Source organism: Euleptes europaea, chromosome 20 (assembly GCF_029931775.1).
Source record: "Euleptes europaea isolate rEulEur1 chromosome 20, rEulEur1.hap1, whole genome shotgun sequence".
Lineage (NCBI taxonomy): Eukaryota > Metazoa > Chordata > Lepidosauria > Squamata > Sphaerodactylidae > Euleptes > Euleptes europaea.
This window is the reverse complement of record NC_079331.1, coordinates 10,586,931-10,599,979: the sequence shown is the minus strand read 5'-3', so window position 1 is coordinate 10,599,979 and position 13,049 is coordinate 10,586,931. Positions and strand designations below refer to the sequence as shown.

General features: G+C 44.6%; 1 protein-coding gene across 1 annotated transcript in view; it reads left to right on the top strand.

Annotated features, from left to right (window-relative positions):
* The window catches only part of SECISBP2L (SECIS binding protein 2 like), a 41,081-nt gene extending 32,218 nt beyond the window's left edge, over nucleotides 1-8,863 (top strand). The window contains exons 13-18 of the mRNA XM_056865850.1: nucleotides 455-587; nucleotides 2,428-2,590; nucleotides 3,258-3,478; nucleotides 5,124-5,278; nucleotides 7,368-7,584; nucleotides 8,172-8,863. Of these exons, the coding sequence (XP_056721828.1) occupies nucleotides 455-587; nucleotides 2,428-2,590; nucleotides 3,258-3,478; nucleotides 5,124-5,278; nucleotides 7,368-7,584; nucleotides 8,172-8,863 (1,581 nt within the window). The remainder of the gene's footprint in view (nucleotides 1-454; nucleotides 588-2,427; nucleotides 2,591-3,257; nucleotides 3,479-5,123; nucleotides 5,279-7,367; nucleotides 7,585-8,171) is intronic.
* Nucleotides 8,864-13,049: the final 4,186 nt, after the last annotated feature.

Below are 13,049 nucleotides of genomic sequence, written 5' to 3'. Positions count from 1 at the left end.
TGTACTATGAATAGAGTAGGGTCTGCAAGAAACCTGGAACCTTTTTTTTCCTGCGAAGAAAGTGTTTAGTTAAGGAAGGAGTTAGTTATTATTTGGGACTTCCTAATTGACGGAAAGAGCCCCGTGGCGCAGAGTGGTAAGCGGCAGTACTGCAGTCAAAAGCTCTGCTCACGACCTGAGTTTGATCCCGACGGAAGTCGGTTTCAGGTAGCCGGCTCAAGGTTGACTCAGCCTTCTGTCCTTCTGAGGTTGATAAAACAAGTACCCAGCTTGCTGGGGGTAAAAGGAAAATGACTGGGGAAGGCACTGGCAAACCACCCCATAATCATAGTCTGCCTAGTAAACGCCGGGGTGTAACATCACCCCATGGGTCAGTAATGACCCGGTGCTTGCACAGGGGACTACCTTTACCTTTAATTGATGGAAAGCTTTTTGTGTTCATTGTGCTTTGCAGATTATCTTGAAAGAGAGAGAAGAGAAGAAAGGTCGCTTGTCTGTTGATCAAAGCCTTCTGGGTGCTGATGAGGAACAAGAGGTACCTCTGGATCTGACCGCCGACCCGTCAGAAGATCTAGCATCTCAAGAAGGTCAGAACTGTAAAGATGAGCCTGAAATATGAGTTAAAACGGAATGATTCTTGGAGAGTTATCAGTGCTGCATGCAATCTCCCCCCAACAAACCAGAGTTCAGATTAAGTTTAGTTAGTTTATTGTTGTTATGGTCGTAGACCAGCACGTGTATAAAACACAGTCTTAAACCATTGCTTATATAAAATACAATCAACACTCCACACTAAAAGAGTTACATAAACCGCCATAAAAGTAAAATTATGTACATCCATGTACAGCCATATCCTAGTTTAAAAAAAAAAACCTATACAGAAAACCTGAATTTGGTATAGATAAATTGTGTAAACCTTCACTTCAGCACATGATTTTACTTTGAATAAAAAATTATTAGCCGTCCTTTCTTACTAATTCATTTCTTTTCTTAATGGCCAAATGAAAAAATTTTGCCACAGCATGAGCCTGTTTATCTTCCAGATTAAGTTGCCCTTTGTCTCGGTTCATTTATGAATATGGATCAGAACTATTCCCCCCCTCCCCCCGCATGATTTTTAGACCTACAAGACTTGGGCCTGATTTTCATTTTAAATTAAAAATGAATTGTGAACCAAAATTCTTCTCCATTTCAAAAACTTCCAATTGATTCCTGGGGTTTGGAAACAGGATTTTAATGTTTGTTGTCCTATAGCCCTGTCTAAGCTGGGTGACCTTGGGTCAGTCAAACGTCTCAGCCTCGACCCTGGCCAACATTTGGACGGGAGACCTCCAAGGAGAATACCAGGGTTGTGAGGTGGCGGCAGGCAATGGCAAACCACCTCTCAACGTCAATTGAAAACATTACTGGGGTCGCCTTAAGTCAGCTGTGACTTGACAACGATAAATAAATATTATTCAGAGAAGAGCTTAAAAGACGGCTTCATCAAGGGTGTGCCCATCAGTGGCTGTCCGCAGCAAGGACTGGTGGTTTCCCCAGTGTTTAGAGGGAGCTGCCTTCTCCATACCAGTGTGCTGGGGAGGGGGAGGACCGCAATGGGAACCACCTGGCAGTTTAAACAGCCCTGCTCCAGAACATCCTGTAGCTTCCTCAAAGCCTTGATCACGTGACTAACCACAAATGAACACATGAAGCTGCTGTATACTGAATCAGACCATCAAGGTCCATCAAAGTCCATATTGTCTACTCTGATCGGCAGCAGCTCTCCAGGGTCTCAGGCAGGACCTACTTGCCTGGTCCCTTTAACTGGAGATGCCGGGGATTGAACCTCCAAAATGTCCTATCTTTGACAGCCTTGCTCAGGTCTTGCAAATTGAGGGCTGTGGCTTCCTTTATTGAGTCCATCCATCTCTTGTTAGGTCTTCCTTTTTTCCTGCTGCCCTCAACTTTTCCTAGCATGACTGTCTTTTCTAGTGACTCTTGCCTTCTCATAATGTGACCAAAATACGATAGCCTCAGTTTAGTCGTTTTAGCTTCTAGGGTCAGTTCAGGCTTGATTTGATCTATAACCAACTGATTTGTTTTTGTGTTTGGCAGTCCACGGTATCCGTAACACTCTCCTCCAACGCCACATTTCAAAGGAGTCTACTTTCTTCCTGTCAGCTTTCTTCATGTCCTCTTTACCAAGGCGTAATGGGGTTTTATTTGCCAGGTGATATTATTTACTTCCCTGCCAGGAAAAGCTTTTGCTGCCCATTTCCACACATAAAGCCTCTGTTGAAGGAACAGGACAGTTTTCTCCTGGCCTGTTAGCCACTGTGGCGTCTGCGTAAAACGTACGAAGGGAAAATACGGCGTGATATTCCAGTGACCTGAAAGGTGCGTCTCTGTACGCGGCAGTTCGTGATGCTCTCTCCTTTGTTGCAGAAACCGGCCTGAGCGTGCCCAGTGACGCCTCGCTCTCCCCAGCAAGCCAGAATTCTCCTTATTGCATGACTCCGGTTTCCCAAGGATCTCCTGCCAGTTCAGGGATAGGGAGTCCGATGGCGTCTTCAACTATAACCAAAATTCACAGCAAGAGATTCAGAGAGTAAGAACATCTTTATATATATATATAAATGCAAATTGTTTGCAAAAGCTGGTTCAGTGAAACGTTTTTAGCCAGGTTTAAGTGCACCAAAGAAATGAAATTTAAGCCAGCCATGATGCTAGGGAGGGAGGGGGGAGCTCCACACCCCAGTACTACATGTGAATTCTGGCAATGCTGAGCATAGTACACCACAGATGGGGCAGCAGGTGAGTTTTTATTAAGGTCCCTGCAGAATAAATATCCCTTCCCTCCCACTCTGTGCCAGTGTGGTGGTTAAGAGCGGTGGTTAGGAGTGGTGGACTCTAACCTGGAGAACCAGGTTTGATTCCCCGCCCTTCCACGTGAGCGGTGGAGGCTAATCTGGTGAACTGGGTTGGTTTCCCCTCTCCTACACATGAAGCCACCTGAGTGACCTTGGGCTAGTCATAGCTCTCTTAGAGCTCTCTCAGCCCCACCTACTACACAGGGTGTCTGTTGTGGGGAGGGGTGGGGAAGGGGATTGTAAGCCTGTTTGATTCTTCCTTAAGTGGTGGAGAAAGTCGTCATATAAAAACCAACTCTTCTTCTTCAACAAAATCAGCCGCCAAAAAAAACACGCTTGAACAAAAGTTAAGAGCAATTGAGCTTCTTGCAGTGTGTCTTAACTGCGCTTTTCCTGAACGGGCAGGTACTGCAATCAAGTTCTAAGTAAAGAAATAGACGAGTGTGTGACCCTTCTGTTGCAAGAGCTTGTCAGCTTCCAGGAACGCATTTACCAAAAAGACCCCATGAGAGCGAAAGCAAAGCGGAGGCTGGTGATGGGCCTGCGAGAGGTGACCAAACACATGAAGCTCAGCAAGATCAAGTGCGTCATAATTTCTCCCAACTGCGAGAAAATCCAGTCGAAAGGTATCAAATTCAAGTCAATTCAATCTTTATTTTACGGTCATTTGACCAAAAGTAGAACATCTAATCAACAGCAACATAAATTTGTAATAAAACAATATCAGACAATCGAAAAGTCCGCAGAATAAAATATATCAATAAAATCCCATATCTAAAAAGGTAAGCAAACTAGCTTCTAAAACGTTTATCTATCAAATTGTACCTATTTGTACATTACATCCTTTTGGGCCTTATAGATAGCAGCATGGCCCCTCTTTCCCTCTTCATGTGTGCCACTAGGGGGTTGTGTCTCGTTGGATTGTGATTCTCTGTTACATGTGGGGTGCTTCCTAGGGTCATTTCACCCATTATGCATCAAGAAATCTGGGTTTGTCACAGAAGGTACACTTGGTATGGACCTAGATCCGATCACAGCTTCCTAATAACATTCATTTTAAGAAGTGCATGTTTTTAGGTGTATGCTTTCTTTTTAAAGGGTGTTTACCTTAAAAGGTCTAATGTGTGAAGAGCTTCCTCGTTGGTCCTGTATCATGTGGAGGTGTTGTGTTTTTTTGCCATCAAGTCACATCTGACTTATGGTGGCCGCTGGTGGCGTTTTCAAGGCAAGAGACGTTCAGAGGTGGTTTGCCATTGCCTTCTTCCGCACCACAACCCTGGTATTCATAGAATGATAGTTGGAAGGGACCACCAGGGTCATCTAGTCCAACCCCCTGCACAATGCAGGAAATTTACAACTACCCTCCCCCCATACCCCCACTGACCCCTGCTTCTTGCCCAGAAGATGGCCAAGATGCCCTCCCTCTCTTGATCTCCCTAAGGTCATAGAATCAGCATTGCTGACAGATGGCCATCTAACCTCTTCTTAAAAACCTCCAGGAAAGGAAAGCTCACCGCCTCCTGAGGAAACCTGTTCCACTGTTAGAAAATTCTTCCTAATGTCTAGACGGAAACTCTTTTGATCTAATTTCAACCTGTTGGTTCTGGTCCAACCTTCTGGGGCAACAGAAAACAACTCGGCACCCTCCTCTATGTGACAGCCGTTCAAGTACTTGGATGGTTATCATATCCCCTCTCTTCTCCTCTTCAGGTTAAACATACCCTTGGAGGTCTCCCATCCAAATACTAGCCAGAGCCGACCCTGCTTAGCTTCTGAGATCCGTCGGTAGCAGGCTATCCTGGTCAGGGCTCATTTCTACCTATCAAGCCTCTATTAAAGGACAGAACATTTTTCTTCAGGCCAATTGATAGGGGTGCCAACGTCCCAGCGGAGGCTAGAGATCTCCTGGAATTAAACAACTCACCTCCAGACTACAGAGATCAGTTCCCCTGGAGAAAAAAAAAAGGCTGCTTTGGAGGGTGAATTCTATGGCATTGTACCCCGCTGAGGTCCCTCTCCAAAGGTCTCCCATCCAAATACTTGCCAGGGTCAACACTGCTTAGCTTCTGAGATGTGACGAGATCAGGCTAGCCTGGGCTGTCCAGGTCAAGGTGCTGTGTGGATTACATACGCACAATTTCTGTTATGTGGAAAATGATTAGCTTAAATCGTGTATTTGGGGGGGGGGAAATAAAATGTATCCAACTTTGGTTAGCTGTGAGTGTTTCGAGCTCAGTCTACTTTTCTTTCTGCTCCTTGACGTGCTCCCAGGTGGACTGGACGAAGCCCTGTATAATGTTATCGCTATGGCTCGGGAGCAAGAAATCCCCTTTGTCTTTGCCCTGGGGCGTAAGGCGCTTGGCCGCTGTGTGAACAAGCTCGTTCCAGTGAGTGTGGTGGGAATCTTCAACTACTCCGGTGCTGAGGTAAGAGCGTCCTATCCCACGTCGAGGGCCATGGCTCAGCTTGTAGAGCCTCTGCTTTGCATGCAGAAGGTCCCAGGTTCAATCCCCGGCATCTCCAGTTAAAGGGACTAGACAAGGAGGTGATGTGAAAGACCTCTGCCTGAGACCCTGGAGAGCAACCAGTTTCTGAATACCAGTTCTACAGGGAAGAGGAAGGTCTTGGCCTCTACGCCCGGCTCGTTGGCCCTCTTAGGCAATCGGCTGTCCTCTTTGTGAAACAGGATACTTGGCTGCACAGACCACTGGGTTTGATCCAGTAGGGCAACCTCTTCTATTAGGCAAGCATTGACGTCTGCCAACATTCTGCAATTTGGACTGCTCAAGCTTCCAAAACCACTTTTGAACACACACATTGGGATCCAGAGGGCCGTGGCTCAGTGGGTAGAGCGTCTGCTCGGCATGCAGAAGGTCCCAGGTTCAATCCCCAGCATCTCCAGTTAAAGTGACTAGGCAGGTAGGTGATGTGAAAGACCTCCGCCTGGGACCCCAGAGAGCCACTGCCGGTCTGAGCAGACAATACCGACTGTGATGGACCCAGGGTCTGCTTCAGTCTAAGGCAGCTTCGTGTGTTCGTGTGTGTGTCAACTGTTCTTGGTCTTTCCAGATTGGGCTGCTTTTCCATGGCTGCCAACTTCTCCCGATCTGTTACGGTGTAGTGTTTTTTGTGGCAGGACAGTGAAAAGATGGGTCATGAACAAGTGGGGATTATCTCAAGCTTCTTGGCCACTTTGAACATGACTTGAGAAAGTATTCTTCCAGGCAAGACTCAGCGAGTATCTTAATGTGCAGACCAGATTAGAAGTCTTGTTTGGAAGACCAAAGGTGCAAAGGAAAGAATACAGAAGGGAGTGGAGGGTGGATCGTTCACATGAACACACATGAAGCTGCCTTGTACTCAATCAGACCCTTGGTCCATCAAAGTCAGTATTGCCTGCTCAGACCGGCAGCGGCTCTCCAGGGTCTCAGGCAGGGGTCTTTTTCATCACCTACTTGCCTGGTTCCTTTAACTGGAGATGCCGGGGATTGAACCTGGGACCTTCTGCATGCCAAGCAGATGCTCTACCACTGAGCCACGGCCCCTTCCCAAAATTATGAACATGTGAACCCATGAAGCGGCCTTATACTGAATCAGACCCTTGGTCCATCAAAGTCAGTATTGCCTGCTCAGACCGGCAGCAGCTCTCAGGCAGGGGTCTCTCACATCACCTACTTGCCTGGTCCCTCTAACTGGAGATGCCGGGTATTGAACCTGGGGCCTTCTGCCTGCCAGGCAGAGGCTCTACCCCTGAGCCACAGCCCCTCCCAGTCATTTATTAATACGGCACATAGCCAGTCATATACAAAATAATAGAATCATCAACAGTTGACTAAAATCCCATTGATATTAAGACCAGACATTCCAAATATAAAAATATAAAATACATTAATACAAGTATAAAAACGTATAAGATACAGGTCTATCTTATACCTGTATACAATACATACTTACGTGGGTCAGAAATTTCTGCCAGAGGCAGGACATCGAGAAACGTTATTCACTGATATTATGTATAAGGAAATTATAGTTTTAGTTTACGGTCAGAATTAAGATTATCAAGTTATAGTGAGGCATTATTGAGTATTTGACTTTATCTATTAATTGATTCTATATATCTTATAAAATTTAGTATTTCATAAATGAATAGAAAATCTTGTAAAAGGGCATCATAAAGAACTAGTTTTAGATTTTAAGGGGCGAGAATGAAGTTGATATATTAATGTTTTAATGTGTAAAGCTTGAACACAGGCTTGTGTCTGTTTCCCCCTTCTTCACCCCCTCTTGTTTCTGTACCCTATTATATATAAAAATAAGAATATTAATTTTTTAAAAAAGTATAAGATACATAAAATCCTAAGAGGAGCACTACTATGTACATAGGTAGTAAGTCATGTCACCCCAGCAATTTGCGCCTAATTTTGGACACGGCCGCACAAAATTTAGCAGTGTCTAGACGTGGAGGGTGTGTTTCGAGTGGTTCTCAGCCATATCACAGGTCCCTTTGTCCTCTAGAACCTCTTCAACAAGTTAGTGTCGCTCACCGAGGAGGCCCGGCAGGCCTACCGAGACATGGTGGCAGCCATGGAGCAAGAGCAGGAGGAGGCCTTGAAGAACGTCAAGAAGGCTCCCCACCACATGGGACACTCTCGGAACCCCTCCGCAGCCAGCGCCATCTCGTTTTGCAGCGTCATTTCTGAGCCCATCTCGGAAGTGAACGAAAAGGAGTACGGTGAGCCTGTTTCGAAGCGGGCGTTGCCGGCTTTTCTCCTCCCCTCGCCATGAAATTCAGTCTGTGTAATTCAGAGCCAGCGTGGTGTAGTGTTCAAGAGTGGTGGCTTGGAGTGGTGGACTCTGATCTGGAGGACCGGGTTTGATTCCCTGCTCCTCCACATGCGCGACGGACTCTTAATTTGGTCAGCCAGGTTGGTTTCCCCTCACCATTTGAGTGGTGGGCTCTAACTGGTGAACTGGGTTTGATTCTCCACTCCTCCGCATGACCTTAGGCGGATGATGAGAGGGAGGGCATCTTGGGCATCTTCTGGGCATGGAGTAGGGGTCACTGGCGGTGTGGGAGGGTGGTAGTTGTGCATTTCCTTCATTGTGCAGGGGGTTGGACTAGATGGCCCTGGTGGTCCCTTCCAACTCTATGATTCTGTGAGGACACTGTAGGCAACTTGTTCAAGGCCCCCCCCCCAAATCCCCCCAGAGCTGATTCTACTAAGGGTTCATCATCATTTGTGTGTATGTGTTTGGAAACCTCTTAAAAACGATTCTCGTTCTAAAGGTAAACTTTCCCTCAAATTTTGATCCTGGCAGAAACCAATTGGAGGAACATGGTGGAAACATCAGATGGGCTGGAAACCTCCGAGAACGAACGAGAGGCCAGTTGTAAGGTCGCTGCCCCAGAAAAGCCCGGCAACCTTAAGGCAGCATCGGCGGCAGTGAGTTCTACTGTGGCGACAGCTGCTAATAAACAGCTCTCTCTAGCCACGGCTGGAATCACCTCGGTTGTGATTCACGGGAAAGGGCCAGGTGGGAAAGAAGAAGCGAAGCCGGACGATCTGGAATGGGCCTCTCAGCAGAGCACCGACACGGGCTCCTTGGACGGCAGCTGCAGGGATATTTTGAACTCCTCCATGACCAGCACGACCAGTACGCTTGTCCCGGGAATGCTCGAGGAAGAGGAGGATGAGGAAGAGGAGGACGAAGATGACTACGCTCACGAACCTATATCCGAGGAAGTTCAGCTCAACAGCAGGATCGAATCGTGGGTCTCCGAGACCCAACGGACTATGGAAACGCTCCAGCTCGGGAAGAGCCTCAGTAGCGCGGAGGATGATAACGTCGAGCAGAGCGAGGAGGAAGAGCTGGAAACCCCCGAGCAAGTCGAGCCGGTTGTCGAGAGTGAAGAATGGACGGCAGATAAACAGGGGTGTAAATCCCAGCAGAAGCCTGCCGCCGGCGGGTCTCTAGATGCGAAGCGTACGGACTCTAACTATATACCCTAAGCACGAGCACAAACTCAGGAAACTTTAATATTTTAAAAACGTAACTGTTGTTAAGGATCTGCAGCCATGGCTTTGCGTGCTTCATCTCGGCTTTTTGCACTGTGTCCTGTTAATATGCATATTTAATTCACAACATAAATATTTTTTGTAGCTCTCTATTACTTTTTCCATTATGAACCTAGAGTGTGTGTTTGTTTAGGGAATAGCTCTGTGTCTCCTAGAAAAGATGACGTGTGTGGAAACTCAATAGGTAAACCATTTAGTTATTTTTTTTTGTTCAAGAATGACCGTTACGCAAAATTCTCAGTCTGTAACTTTTCTTAAGCCTGACAATAGTGATCGATAATTCACTTTGTCATTTATATCTTTATCCTGAAAGTGTTTTGCCCTGTACCATGATGTACCAGAAATGAGAACAGGAACGAACGTATTGGCAGGGACTTTTAAGTATGTCTGTTAGCAGCCTGACCTTGCTTACAGAACAGTTAGAAAAATGACTAGCTTGCACATTTTTTTCACTGGCTTCTTAGGCTATGTGTGTACTTGGGAAATAATATTCTCAAGATGTTGGTTCTAACCTGCTTAAAACCCATTTGGTGAGGCATTCTGGGAAAGATATCGACTACTTTTAACATTGCCACGGACCACTGCGAGGGGATCTCATCATCACAGATACTTTGAGGAGGGGATTCTCCCCCCCCTAGTTTGGCCGGTATCTCGGTTCTTTACTTATCTCAGGAATGTGAATACATTTTCATAAACCGTATGTAAATATGAAAAAACAAAACCCCAAGTTGAAGAATAGGGACTCTTCAACAGACAGCGAGGTAGGTGCTGTGGCTAAGTTTAGTAGTGGGGGAAGAGAGGGAGGGGGTTGTGTGTTAGCATGCGCCCGGCCTGACCATGTCTTGCCTTGGGGATCATTTGTAAAGAGTTTTGGTTCTTAAGTGTACGGACTCTTCCATTATGTCACGCTGCACACCCCAGAGAAACAGATCTTCAAAACGGTAAGCGAGAGAAGTGATTCACTGAGGGGGGAATTCATTCATTTAGATAGAAAAATGTTTCAGGCTTCTTTACACTGCTCTTAATATTAGCTTAACTGAAAATAGAAAAAATCTTGTTGCATGCTTTTGAGTTTTCCAACTTTGCTCTGTTATAAGCCTTGATGAAAGTACACCCCCCCCCCGGTAAGCTGCATGAATTTTAATGGTGAATGTAGGGTTTTGTCTTTTAATTCATTAGTAGTGCAACACCACACACTTTATGAAGTTTGGAATTTGAAGTGAGAATATATATATATCTATATATATCTCGCACTTAGTCCTGTTCACTTAATTATTTGGGACCAACCGTTTTAAGCGTTTTCAAAACTAGCTTTTTATATTGTACAGGGGGTGTCTTAAGAGCTGATACTGTCACGAAACATACTGTCACGAAACATTTACTTAGCAGTAAAAAAAACAGAACAAAACGGTGTGTTGAATGGTTCCTGGGCACATGCTAAGCAGGAAGAAGTCTTGTCTGAAATGACTGTGTACATCCTGCCATTCTGGCTGGGTGTTCACAAATTTGCCTCTTTCTCCACCCACCCCTTTTTTGGGAAACTAGCAAACACCTGTTTCTTGATCTGGTACTTTTAAAAAAACACAGCCTGCTCCTAGATTGTGTTAAGATGCTCGGCCGTTGCATAAAGGAAAGAACAGACTAGCCAACTTGTTGATTTGTGACTGATGTAGGGTTCCAAGTTTTGTAAAGTTTTGTTACTAGGAACACCCCCCCCCCCAGTTGCAGCAAATCTCTTTGGGGCAAACAGGACATTGGTCAGCAAATCTGTCCTCCGTTCTGGTAAGTGGCCACAGCGCACCAATTGGGAACAAATGAGGTTTCGTGCATGTGTGTGTGTGTGTTTGTGGCGAACGTTCATTTATATTCCATATTAGGAAGGTTTTTCCAGTTTTGTGCAGTGAGGGGTGTGCGCGTATATGTGTTGTCTCCTCTAGCAGAGCGTCTGCATTCCCTTTCTTCTGTTCTCTTAACGCCGAGGTAGTTTTGTGTGTTAACGTAGTACGATTTCTATATTGGCACGGACAGTTAAGCTCTTACGCACTGAAAGAAGGCTGTTTCTGCCGTCGTTACGTGGGTACAATTTTTTAGGACAAGCTCAGCAAATATTTACTCTTCTTAAATACCCTGTTAAGTGGACTTCATTAGAGGTAACGTCGGAAGGGGGGGCTGTGGGAGAAAGATGGTGTGTGACATGTTAGGTGGTGATTAAAACGAATCGCTCGAGGTGTTTGGTTAGAAAAGTATTTGTCAACCTCCAGATTTTGTATAGAAATCTTTCCGCAGAAAGCAGAAACACAAGGTGGGCCTAGAGCACAAACCCTTGGATAGTCATACAAGAGTGTGACATCTATAGGCTATTTAAAAATAATGGTGTGTGTTGAAGATGACCAACAAATCCTGTGGAATCTATTTCCTTCCCCCTTCCCCTGTTTTTAAATTTTAAACAGTGTATTTAACGGATTTCGAAGCTCGATCAGTGATTTCTTGTATGTCACCACTGTTTTTTAAGAGGAAAAGAGGGAGATCCTTTGGCTTAATGCACTTGTCTGAATTCTGAACACGACACGCGGGAGAAAACTTGGGAACGTTGTTTTGGGAGGCTAGATGTACACAACAGTGTTGTTGAGTCCAGTTCTTTAACTGGGAAGTTGTTTAAATTTTAGTAGCATGCGGGCAAAAAAAAGTATTGTTTGGGAAAGCTGCTGTTTGCTGAAATTGTCACAGTGTTTTGGGTTTTCTTTTTATTTTTGAAGTTGTGCCAACTAATCAAGATATTCTGTCAGCCGACCAGATTTTAATCACTAATTCAACATATAGCCTTTTTTTAAAAAAAGTAACAGCCATACATGGAAATTGTACAGCTTTCTACCCAATCTTAACACGCAGAAATAGTAAGAATATACCTACTTAAATCAATTAACAGTTTAAAGAAAGGGTCAACAGAACTGGCGCGACCGAATTAATGTTCATGTGTGGTTAATGTATCATTTTTAAAAAGAGACTGTAATAAAGTAACATCTGTTAATCTTTGATACCTTTATGTTTGTAGTAACAAAACTTTAAAATATAAAATCATTACAAATTGCACCATAAAGAGGTTGCCTGTTTCCCTTTACTTTTATGAAGGATAATTGTTCTATCATACTTTTTTGGGGAGGGGGGGGAGTAATAACGGCTTTTTGCACTATGTAAATACTAGTGGGGGGTTCTTCCATAATAAATTAAACAAAGACATTATTTAAGTGAAATGGTGTGGTGGTACTTTGTCCAACTGGTTATATTCAGCATTGCGGTTGACTGAAGGGCAACTCCTGGCCAGCTTTTGAAGCCTGAGATACCAGGTGGGCCGGTGGACGTGCGCCGTGTTGTCTGTGCATGAATACTGGCAGCAGAAGAACTGTGCGGTTGTTCGAAGTGTGGACTGATGCCGTTTTTAGCTGTGGTGTTCTTCGGCGCCCCATTCACACATGCAAGCCATTGCTCAGTGTCGCAGTCACCAAGCCAAACAAAAACGCACAAAAACTAGCGCATTGAGATGTGTCCAATCTAAAAGTTGAATTTTACAATTAATATTTAGCATGAACTCTGTTTCCCTAGTAGAAACACTTTTTGGGGATTACATATATGATGATAAAGTTTATTGTTTGTGGCCGAAGGCCATCACAATCGATCATACAAAATATTAAAATAACATGAAATAACTTGGAAATAACTTTAAAACCGTCTGACCCCAAGAAGCGAGTAATTAAATATGTTAAATCCCCTGATTAAAAACAGCTTTCGCTCGGATTTTCTTGGCTGCTAAAGCAAAGAGTGACACTTTGTGGGAAACATCAGGATTGGCGTCTGATAGAAAGAGCAGCTTCTCTAGATCTGGAAAAAGATTTTAGGCCCTTTAGAAACGCTCTGAGAAATTTAGATCGCGGCTCTGTGTAAAGAGGACAGAATAAGGTGTAATTAATTATATAAAGTTACAGGAAGCACTACTTAATTTGTTTTCATGGAAGAAAGGGTCTCAGTAAGTATTAATAATGTGCATCTTTTTACAAGTTTCCATCTTTGCAAAGTTTCACTTTACGAAGATGGAAACTTTTTTCTAAAAGATGCCCATTATTAA